General features: G+C 33.6%; 2 protein-coding genes across 2 annotated transcripts in view; both read left to right on the top strand.

Annotated features, from left to right (window-relative positions):
- The window catches only part of LOC129808654 (fatty acyl-CoA reductase wat-like), a 35616-nt gene that overhangs the window by 16477 nt on the left and 329 nt on the right, over positions 1-18810 (top strand). Inside the window, exons 3-5 of the mRNA XM_055858427.1 lie at positions 1877-2384; positions 18096-18498; positions 18563-18810. The exon at positions 18563-18810 is cut by the window's right edge and continues 329 nt beyond it. Coding sequence (XP_055714402.1) covers positions 1877-2384; positions 18096-18498; positions 18563-18810 — 1159 coding nt within the window. The remainder of the gene's footprint in view (positions 1-1876; positions 2385-18095; positions 18499-18562) is intronic.
- Positions 2949-5522, top strand: LOC129808656 (uncharacterized). The gene is made up of 2 exons (XM_055858428.1): positions 2949-4148; positions 4218-5522. Exons 1-2 carry the CDS (start codon positions 3588-3590, stop codon positions 5118-5120), a joined length of 1464 nt encoding a protein of 487 aa, XP_055714403.1. The 5' UTR covers positions 2949-3587; the 3' UTR covers positions 5121-5522.

Below are 18810 nucleotides of genomic sequence, written 5' to 3'. Positions count from 1 at the left end.
ATTGTATTTTTTCCGAATATAAATAACGGAATGCGTACTTAGAACAGAGGCGGGCAAGAACCGTTGAAACCGAATAAACGTCAATGGTCAAAACGCTACTAAAACAAACTTTTTTTTGACGTTTATTCGGTTTCAACGGTTCTTGAACACCTCTGATTTAGAAGATATTTCACGTACTTTATTTTATTAAAGTGGCTTTAATATACCACAATGATATTATTAATAATATCTATTAAATACATTTCATGGAAAATCTTTTAAAATATCTCGAGAAATGATTAAAAACGTTGTTATAGCGAAAATATCTCGTCAAAAACCCCCAATTAAAGTGGATAAACCAATGACTGGGATTAGATTTGTCTCTGCTGATAGAACCTTTTCATTAATTTTAGTTTTACTGTAATGTTGATAATTTAAAATTTTACAAAGTGTTAGAAGAAAATGTATAAAATATCCCTGGGTGACCAAGCGCAGTCAATCTAATTCTGAACAGAGAAGTTTACAAAGATTAGTTAATTGCCAAATAATTGATTACAAATTGTTTAAAACAAAAAACCAGAAGATTGTAAAATATTTTAGAATAGTATTTCTAAAAAAAAAAGTATATTGAAGTAATATTTTATTTCCGAAAAGGCAGTTTATATGGTTTCTGGCTGTAACTTTAATCAGTGAACTTCGACAGTTCTTACTATTCTTTGTATTTTCTTATCTAAATTATTATATTCTTTACATCTTTTTTAATAATATTTTTGAATCTGACGTTTTTTTTTTACTTTTTCGCGCGAAGTGAATTTTTCGCGGATTTTCATGGGGCGCGAATTTCATCGCGGATTTTTGCGTGACGAGTTTTTTTCGCGGATTCTCGCGGAGCGCGAAATTTTTCTCGGATTTACGTGGGCGCTCGAATTTTTCCGCGAGGCGTGTAGTTTTTCGCGCGAAGTGAATTTTTCGCGGATTTACGTGGGCGCTCGAATTTTTCCGCGAGGCGTGTAGTTTTTCGCGCGAAGTGAATTTTTCGCGGATTTACGTGGGCGCGCGAATTTTTCCGCGAGGCGTGTAGTTTTTCGCGCGAAGTGAATTTTTCGCGGATTTACGTGGGCGGGCGAATTTTTCCGCGAGGCGTGTAGTTTTTCGCGCGAAGTGAATTTTTCGCGGATTTACGTGGGCGGGCGAATTTTTCCGCGAGGCGTGTAGTTTTTCGCGCGAAGTGAATTTTTCGCGGATTTACGTGGGCGCGCGAATTTTTCCGCGAGGCGTGTAGTTTTTCGCGCGAAGTGAATTTTTCGCGGATTTACGTGGGCGGGCGAATTTTTCCGCGAGGCGTGTAGTTTTTCGCGCGAAGTGAATTTTTCGCGGATTTACGTGGGCGCTCGAATTTTTCCGCGAGGCGTGTAGTTTTTCGCGCGAAGTGAATTTTTCGCGGATTTACGTGGGGCGCGAATTTCATCGCGGATTTTTGCGTGATGAGTTTTTTTTCGCGGATTCTCGCGGAGCGCGAAATTTTTCTCGGATTTACGTGAGCGCGCGAATTTTTCCGCGAGGCGTGTAGTTTTTCGCGCGAAGTGAATTTTTCGCTGATTTTCTCAGAGCGTGTATTTTTCGTGTGTAATGAATATCTTCGCGGATTCTCACGGCTCGCTGACAAAGGCCTCTAAACGGACCTAAAGTTGATGCCTCTATCTATAATTTCCGAGATAATCGATTTTATAGATTTTTAGACATGTTTTTTGCATTTCTCATTTAATTTTCTTTATTAATAATGATAGTAATTTACATGAAGTTTAAGAATTATTAAACAATATTTGCATTATTTATTTATAAATATCATTCGAGTAATCCAAATTTTGTTTATTTTTTTCTTGTTTTTTTTTTGCAGTCATCATGGAAAAAGTTCTGCGAACCTGTCAAGTTGATACAATTTACTTGTTGATCCGGGACAAAAAGGGCAAGGATATCCATATGAGAGTTGAGGATATTTTCGATGATGTCCTGTATGATCGACTTCGGGAAATTCAACCGAAATTTCGTCATAAAATCCATCCAATTGCTGGAGATTGTGCCCTTCCTGGCCTTGGAATATCATCGCATGATCGTACCATTTTGACAAAATCTGTTCATATTGTTTTTCATGTGGCTGCAACTGTTCGTTTCGATGAGAAACTCAATATTGCCATGGGTATCAATGTCAATGGTACACGGGAAATATTGAATTTGTGCCGGGATATTCATCAATTGCAGGCACTTATTCACGTATCGACAGCCTATGCTAATTGCAATCGGCCGGATATTGATGAAAAATTCTACTCATGCAGAGTACCGGCTGCTAAGGCCCTTCAAATCTACGATGCACTGGATGAACAAATTCTTGAGACCATTGGAAGCCAGTAAGTTATGCAAATTCGAATGTATACAAAGGATTTAGGGGGGGGGGGGATATTAATCGAAAAATCGTGTACACCACTTCCAGCACTTCCTAAATTTGTATAGATAACATCAAAGACTTCCACACTTCCGGAAGTGCCATAGGTGATTTCTAGCACTTCTTGCACTTCTAAGTACTTCTGACCTTTTAATTTAAAAGAAACGACTAAAATCTTATTTGAATATTCTTGAATAGTTGTATTATTATTTTTCATTCTTTTGGATATCTAAAATTTCTATTGGAAGACTTATTTTCTATATTAATCTGGAAAAGTTATTCATGCGGAATTACTCTGAAAACTTCAGTATTATAATAAATTCACTTTTTTCACAAAGAACAAATATGTAAAATAAAAAATAGAATTGAGAAGAAAATATGAATCAACAAATTCGCATAGAAACAAACAGTGTATCATCACTTAACTATTTTTTTTTTAATTAAACAAAACCTAAATGTCTATTTTCTATTTCTCATCGCTTTATTCAAAGCTAACTATTATCTCATTTTTTTTTTTTTTTTTTGAAAATTTCAAATTATTTTTATTGCTAGTTTGTTAGTTTTGATATTCCAGTGCAACTCAAATATTGTTGAAAAAATCGCTAAGAGTTTTATTTACAATATTCTTTTCTTTAATATACTATTATTGTTTAAAAAAAAAAGTAGGGTAAATTGGTACATTTTGGAAACAGGCACATTTTGGAACCTAATCTGGGTGTTTTGGAATGCATCATTAATAAATCGCTTAAAATCGTGTAAATACTTGTTTCCGCTTAATTTTTTAGTTGTATTTGAGTAATTTAGCTTTTTACGTACCAGTTATACATAAAACTTCTCAAATTTGATTTAATTTAAAGTGCAAAATACGCGCGAACATTGACAGTGTACCATCCCACTTTTCACAAAATCTTTAGTGTGGTCAATTTTGTCGAAGTCAACACAAAAAGTGCTAACATTTTTTCACTATTTAATCCGCTTTATCAGTGAAATTTAGAAGTTATTGTATAAAAGAACGAAGTTTGGACTTTCTATTCGAAGGTTAGTAAAAGGATTCAGTGAAATGTTTTCGCATTTTTAGTGAAAAAAGCGAATTTACAAAAGTAAACAATCCAGTGCTTTTTGGAAAGCAAAAACTCTTTGCGTCATTTTCTATTTTCTTGAAATTCAGATGCCAAGAAAGCCTTCAAAAGGCAAACCATACACTCAGGATGATGTGGAGAAGGCTCTGGAAGCATTCAGGAGTGGAAAATCTATAATCGAAGTATCAAGAGAATTCAATGTACCAAAAACAACGATATTCAACAAACTGACTGGAAAGTGTCCTGTTAAATGCCGCACTGGTCCACCCACAACACTTACTCCCGGGCAGGAGCAGGAGCTGGTGCAATGGATTTTGGATTGTTCTGATCATTGGCATCCAATAACTAAAGAGCAAGTGTTGGATAGCGTGGAAATGATGTGCAAGTTTTTCAAGATTCCCAATAACTTCAAAAATGGAAGACCAGGTTATGATTGGTTCAGAGGCTTTATGAAGCGACACCCAGAATTAAGTCGCCGTTATCCTGAGAGATATACTATGCGAAGAGCCAGCGTTACTCAAGAAAATGTGAGGAATTGGTTTAGACATGTAGGAGATTACCTGGAGCAAAATAATCTTAAGCATCTTCCTCCCAATCGCGTATTTAACTGTGACGAGAGCGGCTTCTTTTTGGCTCCTAAAGGTGAAAAGGTTTGTAACAAAGTGTTTGGACAAGGATGATAGAACAATATTCACGAGAGATTGCATTCTATTTTGCAGGTTCTAGTAAGAAGAGGTGATCGTGTTGCGGGGAAAATAATAACTTCTGAAGAGAAAGATTGCGTGACGGTTCTTTTCACTATTTCCGCATCGGGACAACTAGCACCACCCATGGTTGTACACCCTATCAAGAAGTTTACAATAGACATCGCAAGCAATAATGCTGATGGATGGGTGGTAGACAAAACGGATTCAGGGTGGATGACTAGCATCCTTTTCTTTGAATACGTCGCCAATCATTTCTACCCTTGGCTGCAGTCACAAGGGATCGAATTACCGGTAGTGCTGTATCTTGATGGGCACTCATCACATGTTACCTTGGAACTCAGCAAGTTTTGCAGAGAGAAAGGGATAGAATTAATTCGTCTCTATCCTAATGCAACCCACTTAATGCAGCCCCTGGACACTGCATTTTTTGCTCCACTTAAAATTCAATGGACTAAAGCTTTGTGCAAATGGAAGATGTCGAATGATTGGACAAAATTGAAACGCAGATCAGTCGCAAAAATTCTAGTTGAAGCTCTGAAGCACTTAAATCTGAAAGGCATTGCAGAGAATGGATTCAGGGGATGCGGGTTATTACCCTTTAATGCAGACGCCATAAAGAGGGAGAAGTTTCTGAATAAAAATGAATTATTTGAAGATGCAGGAGTGAACGAAACGGCAGAAATTGATGTGGATGAAGAGCCAATCCTGCCTGCCGATTATTATGAAGCAACTCTTAAAGCTTTTGAAGTACATCTTTTACCCACCACGTTAGAGATGTTTAGTAAGTGTGACGAAAATGATTTTTGGGATGGTCCTTTAGAGAAGGAAGGCTTGTTTCAATACTGGCAAAAAATGAAGCGTATGTACGATAAAGCAAGATCTCCGCAGATTGCTCTAATTTCTGATACAAAATGAATCCTCTGTGGACATCAGTGATGCACCAATTGTGCTTTGTGATAATGAAGAGCTAGCAATGTGGAATCAAGAGAGGGATATCAGTTTGATGTCTTATGAAGACAATTCAGACCTACATCAGTCCACTAGTGCACCGGATTCTGTGGCACATGTCTCAGAAGTTAGTTCATTCTCACATCAGTTTACCAGTCCTATTTCCGGGGAATTGCAAGACCCAGTAGAACAATTACAAGTCACAAAATATTTAAGAGAATACGTATATTATCCGAAGAATCTTCCAATGAAAGACAATGTGACTCAATCCCAAGCATCATCATGCCTTACTAATCCGCAAATTATCGCCACTCTTCAGGAAAAGGAAGATAAAAAAAAGCAACTGATTGAAGAGAAGGAGAAAAGAAAGGAAGAAAGAGAATTAAAAAGAAAGCTTAACGCGGAAGTAGCAGAAAAAAAGAAGAGACTGAAAATGTCAAAGAAATTAATTATTTAATTAATTAATTAAATAAATACCCCTAAAAGACTCACAAAAAACGTAAGAAATACTAATATGTGATAAAATAATAAATAAAAATACTGTGATAAAAACACATGAAATAAAATTTTTAAAAGAAAATTTCTTTATTAATTTTTTTGGTTAAATTTGCTCCAGTGAGTGGACTAAATGCACAATAATACGCCTTGTTCAAAAATACCCACATTTAGTTCCAAAATACCCATATCGTTCCAAAATGTACCATTTTTACTTCTTTATACTTTTTGCTATTTTATACAAAAAATTATGCATTTTTCAGTAATTTTCGAAAGTATTCTAATTCTTGATAAAATAAAGAATATAAATATTAATTTCAACAAAATCAAAAATAATTTAGGAAGTCAATAATGTGTTTGAAAGTTGAAAATGCTAAAACCCGGTCCAAAATGTACCAAGTTACCCTAATTGGGAAAAATTCGTATAATTTTCTATTTTTATTAGGTACATGTTTATAATTTAAACCCAGTAGAAGTACTACCGTCAGTACACTCAGAGAAAAACGTGATTCAATTAATCAAAAATTGATAAATGCTAACACGCCGGTCGTGTTAAAACAGCCAATCAACAGCCGTGGTTGTTTTTTTAACAAAAATGTTAAATATAATCACGTTTCGGAAAAGCCACTTTTTGTCACAAAAGTGCTATATTGCAACACGCGTGATAACATACGTGATATTTTGGAAAGAAAAATCAAGCACGGCCGTGATTATCGACGTGATATTTTGTTAGTATTTATCACGAACACCCATTTGCCCCAAAATGTTAATCATGGACATGTTAAATGGTATTATGCCGTGTTATTATTTATCAAATCGCTATATTGCCCCAAAATGTGAATCACGGATGTGCTAAACAGTATCAATCAGTACTACCATTTGGTACATGTATTATTTTCATTATTAGGCAAATTAGAAATTTAATAAATGGTGACATGGTTAGAAACTACTTTGCACGTCCGCGATTTACATTTTGTGGAAAAATTGCGATTTAATAAATAGTAACACGGCATGATACCATTTAGCACATGCGTGATTAAAATTTTGAGGTAAAATAGAGATTTGATAAATAGTAACACGGCGTAATATTAACACATCTGTGTTTAACATCTCGCTGCAATTTAGGGTTTTGTTAAATAGTAACACAGCGTGATATCATTTAACACGTCCGTGATTAATATTTTGAGGCAATTTAAGATTTAGTTAAATAGGAGCGCGGCGTGATTCTATTTAGCACGTCGGTGTTTAACATTTTGGTTCAATATGAGGATTTGTTAAATATTAACACGGCATGTTCCTATTTAACACGTCCGTGATTAACATTTCGAGACAATATAAGGATTTGTTAAATATTAACAGGGCGTGTTTCTATTTAACACGTCGGTAATTAACATTTCGCGGAAATTTGAGGATTTGTTAATAGGACACGGTGTGATACCATTTAGCACGTCCGCGATTAATATTTTGGGGCAATTTGTATATTTATTAAAAAGGAACACGGCGTGTTTCTATTTAACACGCCCGTGTTCGAATCTTGGAGTCAATATATTTCATTTTTTGATAAATAGCATCATGCTGTGTTTCTATTTATCACTGACGTAATTTGTTTAATTTGTATCACGGACGTGTTAATATATATTACAAATATATTCATATTTATCACTTTTTAAAATATCACGAAATCACGCCTATTGGTTGATTTCAATCACGCGTGCTTTTCTCTGAGTTTATATGTGTAAAGTCACCCGCATTCATGGAAATCAATATTGCTAATTTAAATGTCAACATAACTCTTTTTTTTTTAAATCTAATTTTTAATATTGAAAAAAAAAACTTGATTGCAAGAATTATTTCAAATATACCGTTTTTCGGTAACTAACAAAATGAACATAAATATCTAGATTTATTGATAAACAATAAAAAAAAAACTAATCTGTGTTTAATTTTTTAACATACATAAATACTCATGATTAAAGTTTTGTTATGTGTTACTTTAAACAGAACACTTATAAAAGCATTTGACGTTAATTTGAACAAGATATAGTATAATAAAAAAAAATAAATTAGGAATTCCCTACCAATCAATGGCCAAAAGTTTTAGATTAAAAAACTCACGGTTTTAGACTTCATAGTTCTAAAAATATCTAAAATTCTACCAAGAGTATTAACAGTATTATTTCAATCTTTCTGTTTAAATCATCGTCTACAAAAAAATTAATATTTTAAAGAATGTAAAAAGGGCATTTTCTATATGAACCATGATATATTTGGTCTCAAAAGATGCGAAAGCCCAGTTTATCATGAAAGTGCCATGTTTCTAAAAAAAAATAGACTTCGTTTTATGATGAAAATGTTATTTTTGAAGACGAAAAAGTTCGTAATAAAAAATATATTGGCGAATTAAAGCACAAAAGTACAAGAATCAATTATAATTATTGCAGATTCTGTTTTACAGTAGTTACTTTGGTCGTTGTGTCAAAAATAATATTTCGGAATTTGAATCATAAATATTGTGTAATAATTATTATTTATATTTTTTTTTAAATATTCTAATATCTCCATATTTTTCATTTTTTTTTAATTCTTATTTTTTTCTGAAAGTTGTAGGATAAATTAATATCCTGTAATTTAGTTCTAGTTATTCCCAATAGTTTTCAGTAGCAAAACCATCTCAAAGAATCGACTACTCGAATACTTTTCAACTGAAAATCGTAATTTTAAATTTAAATTTTTGGAAGGCATTCAATTAGATAGATAGATTGTATAGGGAGCATGGTACGATCTGTGGGCTGCAGACACCTAGGCTCTATTTGAGCCCCTTATATCTACCCAACAAACCTTACTCCAATTCTTTTAAAACCTGGCTGAACTGCAGAACATCCTGAGTTGTCGTTCTTTTGATATCCTCCAGTGTCAGCACTTCTTTCTTAAAGATTTTAATTCTCTGGCTTTTGGAGAGATTTTCCTATTGTTTTAGTTGGGAAAGGAGAAAAGACCAGGAATAATAACAAATCCTGCACTTAAGAGCAGCTCAAAAAGGTTTTGGAAGCCTTTCTTCGCGGTTTCACTTACACTGTTTGTCTCCAATTAGGAACTTTCCCTTGTCTCCATTTGGATTAATTTGTTTCCAATTGCAGCATTTTCCACTCGTGTATTTTTCTTGTATTTAAGAAGTTTTCAAATTATATTTAAAGAATTTTCACTAAACAGTAACATTCTAGAAGAGTCAAGGAGCAAATTTATGTAATTCTCTTCAGAAAAAATATGAACTAAATGTGTTGAATCTTCTGTCAAAGTTAAAGCGTCTGGAAATGGTTTTGAATTAGGGCATTTACCCTACATTAAGTTGGTTGCATGTTTTGATCATTTCAAATTAGTTTTTTTTAAATGAGGCAACAAACTTTTGATTTTTCAAAAATGACCAACTTTTGGAAAACAATTATTTTTGATATGAAATAAAATTAATTATTATTTTTTTTTTTGAAAAATATAAATAATATCTATGGATTACAGGTAACTCATCTGCAAAAAGGAAAATTTGTAAAAGTAATTTTTTCTATAATTTTTTTCACTTGATTTCTCAAACATGCATTTAGGCAACAAACTATTGACACTCACTGTATTTAGGAAATAAAAAAAAATTAGTGTTTTTTTTTTGGTGCCCCGTGTCTGGTGGTGCCCGAGTTTCCCCTAGTCAATTATTCTAAGGTCCAAATTGAATATTGATAAGAAAAAAAGCAAAATTGCTGTTACTAATATAAAAAAAAACATTAATATTATAATTGTGGTAATGCGTGATAAATTTATAGTAAAAATTGCCATAATTATAGTAAACATCTCAATAAATATTTAGGTATATATCAAATTGAAGTACAGTGGGACCTCGATAGAGTCAATCTCCAATAGAGTCAACAGCTATTTTACTGCTCGAACTCAAATAGAGAGCATTTACACTACCGTTCAAAACATTAAATACACTCTTCGTAAGTTTTCAATACACCTGGTTTGGACCGGGAAAACGCTGTAATACACAGTTATATTGACTGAAATACTTTCATATATAAACCTAAGAATAGTTTCAAAGAAAATTTGAGAAAATACATGCACTAAAAAAATATATATTAGATGAGATCATATATTCTGTCAGTGTTATGTTATGATGTTATATTATGATACAAATTCGAGACTGTAGGGTAGCGGCATTACTTATGGCCAGTCTATACTTGTGGCCACCTCGGAGATATCTTCAATCTTTTCCCGCAAATTAATTTCGAAGAACTACAAAATTAGATATATTTGATGCGCTATCATTAAATGCAACTTTTAAACTGATTTATTTTTATATTTCTGTAAAATTTTAATTATTTTCTGAAAATTCTATTTCACTGATGCGCCAGACGGTCAAATATACATTAAATCGTTAAGAAATTTACTAAAGATCTCACAATGTGTATTGACTAAATTTTATATGTTCAATAAAAAATATTATAGTACTATTTTTCAAAATTTCGTTCAAAAATTCAAATCGCTGAGGTGGTTGCCAAAAGACTGAATATATTTCCAACAGTATCTACAAATAATGCATCACATAGTACAATATGGAATGCTGATCGAGCATTCCACTACATCACCCCCTTTTGGAGTATGATCTTTACAATTTGGTTTTAGAATACATAAATTTTGAATTTTGATTTTTTTTTGTTTGAATTTTGAATTTAGTATTTTCTTTTTTCTTTTACATTCTGTATACAGTATTTCCCCCTTTTTTTGTTTTTTTTTTGTTTTTGAAGTTATAATGGTAGATATAATTTTTCTTAATATTTAAGTAACTATAAACCTTTTTTTTAAGTTAATATTTCTTATCTTGAATTTAGTAATTACTTATAAATCAACTTTTCAAATGTTAATGTGTTTATTTTTAATTATAACTATTAGTACTTGAGGCCTCAATTACTGTATTATTTAAAAAACTTTAATCTATTATTATGAACTATAATTTCTTTACCATTACTTAGATTTCTGAGTTTACTATTGACGCCTAGTCTATTTATTATTATATATGGGCCTGTATAAGGACTTTCCTGCTTAGTCCGACCTTCATTGGTAACTAAAACTAGATCATTGATTTTAAAGTTAATTATAGAAATTGGTTCTTTTTGTGTTCTTTTTAATTTTTCTTTCATAAGAAATTCCTTTGCTTTTTCGTGCGATTTTTGTAAGCGAAACTTTAATTCACTAACATATGCATCGTAATTATATATTGGTGTCGAGAAGCGATCATCAATATTTAGGGATGTCAGTTTCCCAAAAATCAATTGAAAAGGGGTGTAATTAGTGTCTAAATGGGGCGTATTATTGTAGGCAAATACAAAATAAGGTATCCACACATCCCAATCATCACAATCGCTAAAAGATAGTAAATATGAGTTTAAAACTCGGTGCATTCTTTCTACACTACCTAGCGTTTGGTGATGATAGGGAGTGGATCGTGAATGGTTTATGTGCAATAGCTCGCAAATGCTGGTAAAAGTTTCGTTTACAAACTCACGTCCTAAGTCTGTTTTGAGTGTTCTAAAGTGACCGAATTTTAAAATAAAGTTTTCAACTATGGCTTTCGCTACTGTGTGGCTTTCTTTATTTGGTAAGGGTATTATTTCAATAAACTTGGAAAGTTCACACTGTAACGTTAGCGCATACTTGTTACCGTTTGATGTTTCATGTAACGGGCCTACTAGATCTGCTTGTATCGTCTCAAAACTAGAACTTGGAGTTTCCGTTATTTGCAAAGGTTCCTTAACGTGTCTATGAATCTTATTTGTGGCGCATTGTATACAAGCTTGTACGTAATCTCTAACCATTTTGCGCATTCCCTTCCAAACGTAAAAATTTTTTATTCTTTTCATAGTCTTGGCTATGCCAAAATGTCCTCCGGTGGGCGTATCGTGAAATTCGTTGATCAACTTAAGCATTTCGTTTTTATTGGTAATTACCTTAGGAGGTGCGTAAAGAGCGATTTTTAGTGGATCCACTTCATTTCGTTGCAACGATTCATAAAATGTTTTAAATTCTCTTACACTTATGTATGAGAACAATTTATCATCCATTGAAAATGCTACTCGAAAGTCGGCATTCTTTTGTTTCTTTATTATATTCTTTATAGAATTAAAGATATCGCCCAAATATCTTTTTATATCCTCCTGAGTGCACTCGATTTTTAAAATGTTATTACTCTTTACTTTATGTCTTTCGATCAAAATCGAAGACTTGCTCGCAAAATTTAAATCTTTAATTGAGAACTCAACACGTGTTAAATTTTTTATTTCTGACAATGATTGACATATCCAAACTAAAGGGTCTACAAAAGGCATTGTTTCTGACACTGGGGCTTTATTTGACGAAATGGGCTCTTTTTTAGCCATTGCCCTGGTTAATACATTTACGTCATGTTCTACTGGAATAAGTGATTTTAATTCTTCTGAAGAAATAATAATTCTGCTGAGGGCATCAGCACAATTTAAATTACCAGGACGATAGACTACATCAAAATCATAATCCATCAACTCAAGTCGAACATTATTTAATTTAGAAGATAGTGAACGATTTGAAAAGAGACCGACTAACGGTCTATGGTCCGTAACTAGAGTAAACCGTTTCCCGTAGACATATGGATGGAAGTACATGATAGCCCAATGCGCCGCGAGAAGTTCCTTAATAATTATAGGCTTTTTCAACTCATGTTTATGAAGGCTCTTACTCGCAAATGCGATCGGTTTGTCAGATCCAATCTCCCCTTGTGACAATACTGCACCATACGCGAATTGAGAACTGTCAGTGGTTATAATTAATTTTTGGTTATCATCCGGGTAGGTTAAAATTTCAGGAGACATTAATTTTGCTTTTAATTCTTCGAAAGCGTCATTGCATTCTTTACTCCAATTAAAAATTACGTTTTTTTTTGAAAGATGATATAGTGGGGCCGAAATTTTTGCAAAGTTTTGAACAAAACGCCGATAATAATTGCAAAATGATACAAAACGGCGTACATCATCCGCATTTTGTGGTGTAGGGTAATTTTTTATTGCGTGAAATTTTTTAGGATCGGGTAGAATTCCCTTATCCGTTACAAGATGGCCTAAATAGGTAACCTCTTTATTCAAGAATGAACACTTCGCCGGATTGAGTTTAAGATTATACTTTCTAAGTCTTTCAAAAATTTTAATCAAATTTTCGTTATGATGCTTGACATTACAGCCAAACACAATAACATCATCAACATATAAGAAAGCACAATCTGGCGAGAGTCCTGATAAAGCTATTGATAACATTCTCTGGAAACTGTTAGCGGATATTTTAAGTCCGAAAGGAAGTCTTTTAAAATGATAGTGATTTGATCTTGAAGTGAATGCAGTTAAAGGGCGTGACTCTTCATCGAGTTCAATTTGGTGAAATGAATTTTTTAGGTCTAAAGTAGAAAAGTATTTTGCCCTTCCCAGTTCATCTAAAATTTCGTCTATTCGGGGTAGCGGAAACTTATCCCCCATTATTCTTTTGTTTAATTCTCTAAAATCTACGACGAGACGCCACTTTTTCGAAGAATCTATGGATTTCTTAGGTACCAAAAGCAATGGAGAATTATAACTACTGACAGATGCTTCAATACAGTCCTGTTTTAAAAGTTCATCTACTTGTAAATTAATTTCAGGAAGTTGTGTCTTTGGTACACGATAATTTCGGATAAATACCGGAGATGTATCAGTTAATGAAATTTTTTGTTTGTAAAAGTTATTTACTGTTAAATTATCATTTTCTAAACAAAAAATATCGTGGTATTTTATACAGATATCTATAATACTTTCCAATGCAAAATCTGGTATTGTGCTCAAATTTAACTCTTTTAAAAGTTGTTTAATGCGTTCATCTTTAGTATTTTTCAAGGAATTAACCGAGGCATTCTTTATATTAAAAACATGGTATGCCGAAAGAGGTTCTAGTTCTGGTGTAAAATCTTTAATTACTACTTCCTCTTCATTTGTGTTAATTAATTTTATATAAGCAGTACCTCGAACGATACTGTTAGCAACAAAGACACCTTCCTGGATCTCTTTGGACAAAATTACTGAATCTTCATCTATTAATGTTTCAATTTTTCTTATAATTTCGCATCGGGGTGGAATTACTATAACATTTTCGTCAATATGATTGTAAATAGGTATCGTAATTAAACAGTCATGTAAACAAATTTTTAAAATCCAATTTTCAAAATCTAATGAACAACCATATTTTATCAAAAAATCTCTACCTAAAATCACATATGGTGTAATAGGAACATATTCATCAATAATTTGGAAATCATGATTTAATTTTATTCCGGAACCAAAGTCTAACGCCAAAGAAGACACACCAATTGTTCGAAATTTTTCACGTGATATTCCTTTTAGTAAACAAAATTTTGATACATTTATTTGTACATTTCTAGCTAGATGTGCTTTACATATTGAAATATCAGCACCGCTGTCAACCAGAACAGTGACAGGGTGACCATTTAGTTTGATTTTAATAAAAGTGCCATTAGATATATTTAAGCAATAGCAATTTGATTCAATAATTTTGTCTTGGACTGTATTTTTTATTGATGTTGCGTATAATGCTCTGGTATTTCGTGAACAATTATAGACGGATTTTGCTGGTGTTCCGTTTCTAAAAAATGAACATTACGCGAATTATTATTTTGTCCATTACGGGAAGAATTTTGTGAATAATATTGATTTCCCGATTGATTGTAGTTTCGTCCTCGATTGTTATTATTATTAGAACCGCCATTGTCTTGTCTATAGTTTCCACGTCCGGATCCAAAACCGCCTCTCGTATTACCACGAAAAGATCTTCCACGGTTAGAATTTCCTCGACCTCGGGACGTGTTGTTATTAGAAAAATTGCCACGAGATTTATTAGATCCTCTACCCCTTTGATGTTTGCCACCACCACGTTTATAGGTGTAAATTTTTGCTTCTTGAGGGGTGGTCTCTGATTCTACCGCAATAGACGAGGCACAGGATAGTGTTTTAGGCCGGGCAGCTCTGACAACAGTTCGCACTGGTTCATTTAGACCAGCTGTAAAAGCAAGTAAGCCCAGTTCATCATTTATTGATCGAATAACTGATGAATTATTCGTATCGCGATTAGAAATTTGAACATCATTAAGCTCGGCTACTAAAGCTTCCATTTCTTCACTAAACTTTGCAACCGATCGATTTCCTTGCTTCAGTTTATTAATATCGGAAGTTATTTTTTGAACTGTGCGCCCAGATTTAAAATTATTAAGGAGTAGATCCCTAAATTGTGCTACGGTCTTTGGCTCGTCATTACCTACAAGCTTGTTTTTTGCCTTCTGAGAAATGCGGGTACGAAAAACAAATTTTAAAAATTTCTCTATTTTAGCATCGTCTCTCAAATCTTCACTCATAAGCTCTACAAGTTCAACAAAATTATGGAGCTTTTCTTGAGTCCCGTCGAACTCAGGAACAACTTTCAATATTGAAACTACGTTAAATTCACCCATTTTTGTATCAGAAATATTATCCGGTTTTTTTGAATCAACAACATCTAATTGTTCAGGCTCACAATAATTGTCATCATCACTAGATTAATTGGAACCCGTGAGTGGTTTAACTTTCAAATTTGATAAAAGTAATTTAACTCTTTTTACAGCATCAATAAATGCTAACTTTTGGTAATTTAATTTAACTTTTTCAGTTTCCGTGCAATCAATCAAACTTGATAAATAGTAATCCGAAAAAGATTCTTCTATTAGTCTAATTTCTTCTTGTTTAGATTCAATGAATTTTTTAGTTACTGGCCTATTTGGATTTTTCTTCAACAAATTTTCTAATTTTTCAATCGACTTTAGCGGCATAATTAAAATTTAATTAAAAACTCACGATGAGTCCCATGCTGTATCCAATAGTTGGCATTTTACAGTGGTGTTTTACCCTCTTCAGCAATCTGCAAAGTTCACCTTTGGAATTGCATGGTTTCAGCTGAGTTGAAGAATCATGCACAAAATCAGTTGACGCTGCATTGAAGTTCAATCGTCGTGTGTGGGTAAACAAAATTCTCAGGTTTCGTCTGATGACGCAGATCGACAGTGCTGGAATGTGTTGACCAGTTGACTACATATGCGTTTCTGGCGCACGCGCTGTCAGCAAGAATGAAATTTAGCCGTTGACAAAATGCTTCTGGAATAAGATAGATTTTAGCAAATGCGTGAAATGAGTGAAGATTTGGATGCTGTTTTGTAGACTCGAAGATCATCATTCGGCGAATCTTATCGTTGAAAAGGCTTTTAGCCTGCCATTCTGGTGCCTATAGAGCTCCACCGGGTGTTCCATGAGTTGTCTGGATCGCCTCAGATTTGTTGTCCTGACATCTGGATGTTGAATGGCATTAAAATGATGATCATCGAGGCAGGATTTTCTTTTTACACATTTGTAATCACTTGAGGGTTAATCTCCTTTTGCAACTGTTTATTTAACCCTTTCACAATGTCCTTTTTCATTTTGTTGTACAAATAGTACAAAGCCACGGCAATCATCACTGTTAGGACAAGAACGAGGATATTTTCCAACATCCTAATTGCGCTGCCGAACATCTCCTCTCTTGGAGCACTTTCACTATTGTGGTCATTATTTATAACCAAAGTGTCTTTATCGATGGTGGGCTGATTGCTCGCATTGTTGCCCATTTTGTCCTTTTTTGGTTTAAACTGTTGCACTCATCATTCACTGAATAAAATCCACAAAAATTGATAGTTCTAAACTTTATAGCTGCACAGTTAAGACAAGTATTCATTAAAAAAAAAGAAAACACACAGGCAGGATCGCCATGTACTGAACTGGTGGAAAGTGATACTCATCGCTGAGGTGGTTGCCAAAAGACTGAATATATTTCCAACAGTATCTACAAATAATGCATCACATAGTACAATATGGAATGCTGATCGAGCATTCCACTACATATTGTCTTAGTAACTATACTTTCTTTTACCACTTGATTTTGATGATTTTTTAAACAAAAAATATAAAATAATGAAGAGGCCATAAGTTACCCAAGAAGCAAAATAGCTGCCTTATAGAACCAAGTATTAAACAAGTCTTTTAGTGCACTTTTAAAAGACTTAAAGTGCGAATTTTCTGTTGAAATTCCTATAGAAGCTCTTAAGATCCTTAAGAGTGCGCCACTTTACTTATAGTAATCTCAGTGATGGAACCAAGAGCGTTATAAGTAAATAAAGAGATTTTTGGTTCTATAGTACGTTACTTAAGGAATTCTACAAGACTATATTAAGAAAAAATTGTTTCTTGGGTATGACCAATTTTATTTACGGCGGGAAAATGAAATTAGTGCAGTGTTATACGAGAATATATTGAAATTAAACTGCACTAGAATTAAAATAAATGGATGGATGGAAATAAATTGAAATAATGTTAAAAAATATTAAGGAATAAAAAAGATATTTCTTACTTAATCTCGGAGAAATTTGCTGAAATTAGGGATTTTATATTTTTGGAAAATGACAAAAACCAACAAATGAAGCATTTAGAGTGATCGGAGCGCGATGTCTCAGATGAGCAAAATTGTCGTCCTAAGTGGTGCCTATCGTCTGGTATCAATGGATTTTTAATATTTTGTTTAGTTTATTTTATAAAAATTTTTAAAACCTCATTTTAAGACCAATGTTTTGGTAATTTTTAGAGAAACTCTAATTTTACACCCTGAAGGAGTGGTTTTACAAAGTTTTTTGTTATTAGCAAAGTTGAAGCATAACTAATGACCTTTCCAACGGATCCACATTTTTTAAGTTCCGTCTACTAGAACCTGAGATAGACCGGATAATGTAAAGCAAAGCAGAAAAAATATTTAACTATTAATTAAAAAAAATTGTGACGTATAGGAGAAAAACCAAAACCATATTCTTGATCAGGGGACTCGACTCTATCAAACGTACCATGTGGGACCTCTGAGACAAAAACCGTGTTGCATAGTGTTATGAGAAACTTGTCAAAAAATGATAAAAACATATGAAAGTGCGTAAAATGTTTTCTTTTTTTTTTGTATTAAAAGTATTTTATTACAAAGTTTGTTTTATATCATTTGAAATTGTGGCCATAAGTTATTCCACGAGTGGCCATAAGTTCGTAAAAGAGGCCACAAGTTATAAATTTTACATGGTTGGGAAAACCATACATTTTCCGGAGTTTGAGGAATTTTCTTAGTAAACTCATTTGAATATATCGAAAGAAACTACATGAAAGAAATTACTCTTAAAATTTTGCTTTAATTGGTCAAAAAGATCAACAGCTATGAGAAGATATGTCCTTAATGTGGCCATAAGTAATGCCTGCACCCTACAGAAAGGATAAATTGTGATTTTTTTTGTGTATTCTTGAGGTTATCCAAGGGTTGGCCTAACACCTATACGTACACCAAGGCCCTAGCTGAAGATCTGATTCGCAGTGAGGCTAAGGGACTGCCCGTTGCAGTTGTTCGACCGGCCGTTGTACTTCCGACTGCAGAAGAACCAATGCCAGGTTGGATTGACAATATGTACGGACCAACTGGAATGATGGTTGGCGTTGGAGCTGGTCTAATTCACGTCTGTCACGTCCACAAAGACAACAATGCCGAACTGGTGCCCGTAGACATGTGTGTCAATGCAATTCTGGCCATGGCATGGGATAGAGCTACCAGGGTAGATGATAATGACATTCCAATTCTCAATTTTGTCACAACTCCCAGCAATAAGTTCCGTTGGAGGCAGTACATAGACTATGCCTGGCAACATGGATCACAGGTTAGTACAGGAAACATCTCTTTTAAATTTTAATCCCATTTTTTAATGGTGATCCTTCCTTTAGGTGCCCATCCTGAAGAGTATCTGGTACACAGTTTTTACAACAACTGACTCCGAGATGATTTTTAGTCTTCTGTGGTTCCTCTACCACACTCTACCCGCCATCTTTGTCGATTTACTGTTGCGTCTTGTTGGCAAACGACCAAAAATGGTGGAAATTTACAAGAAAATCAAAAAATACAGCGATGTCATCTTCTTCTTCACTCACATGAAATTCACATTTAGCAGCAGCAACATGGAGGCACTGTGGCG

Source organism: Phlebotomus papatasi, chromosome 5 (assembly GCF_024763615.1).
Source record: "Phlebotomus papatasi isolate M1 chromosome 5, Ppap_2.1, whole genome shotgun sequence".
Classification (NCBI taxonomy): Eukaryota; Metazoa; Arthropoda; class Insecta; order Diptera; family Psychodidae; genus Phlebotomus; species Phlebotomus papatasi.
This window is presented reverse-complemented; position numbering and strand designations above follow the sequence as displayed.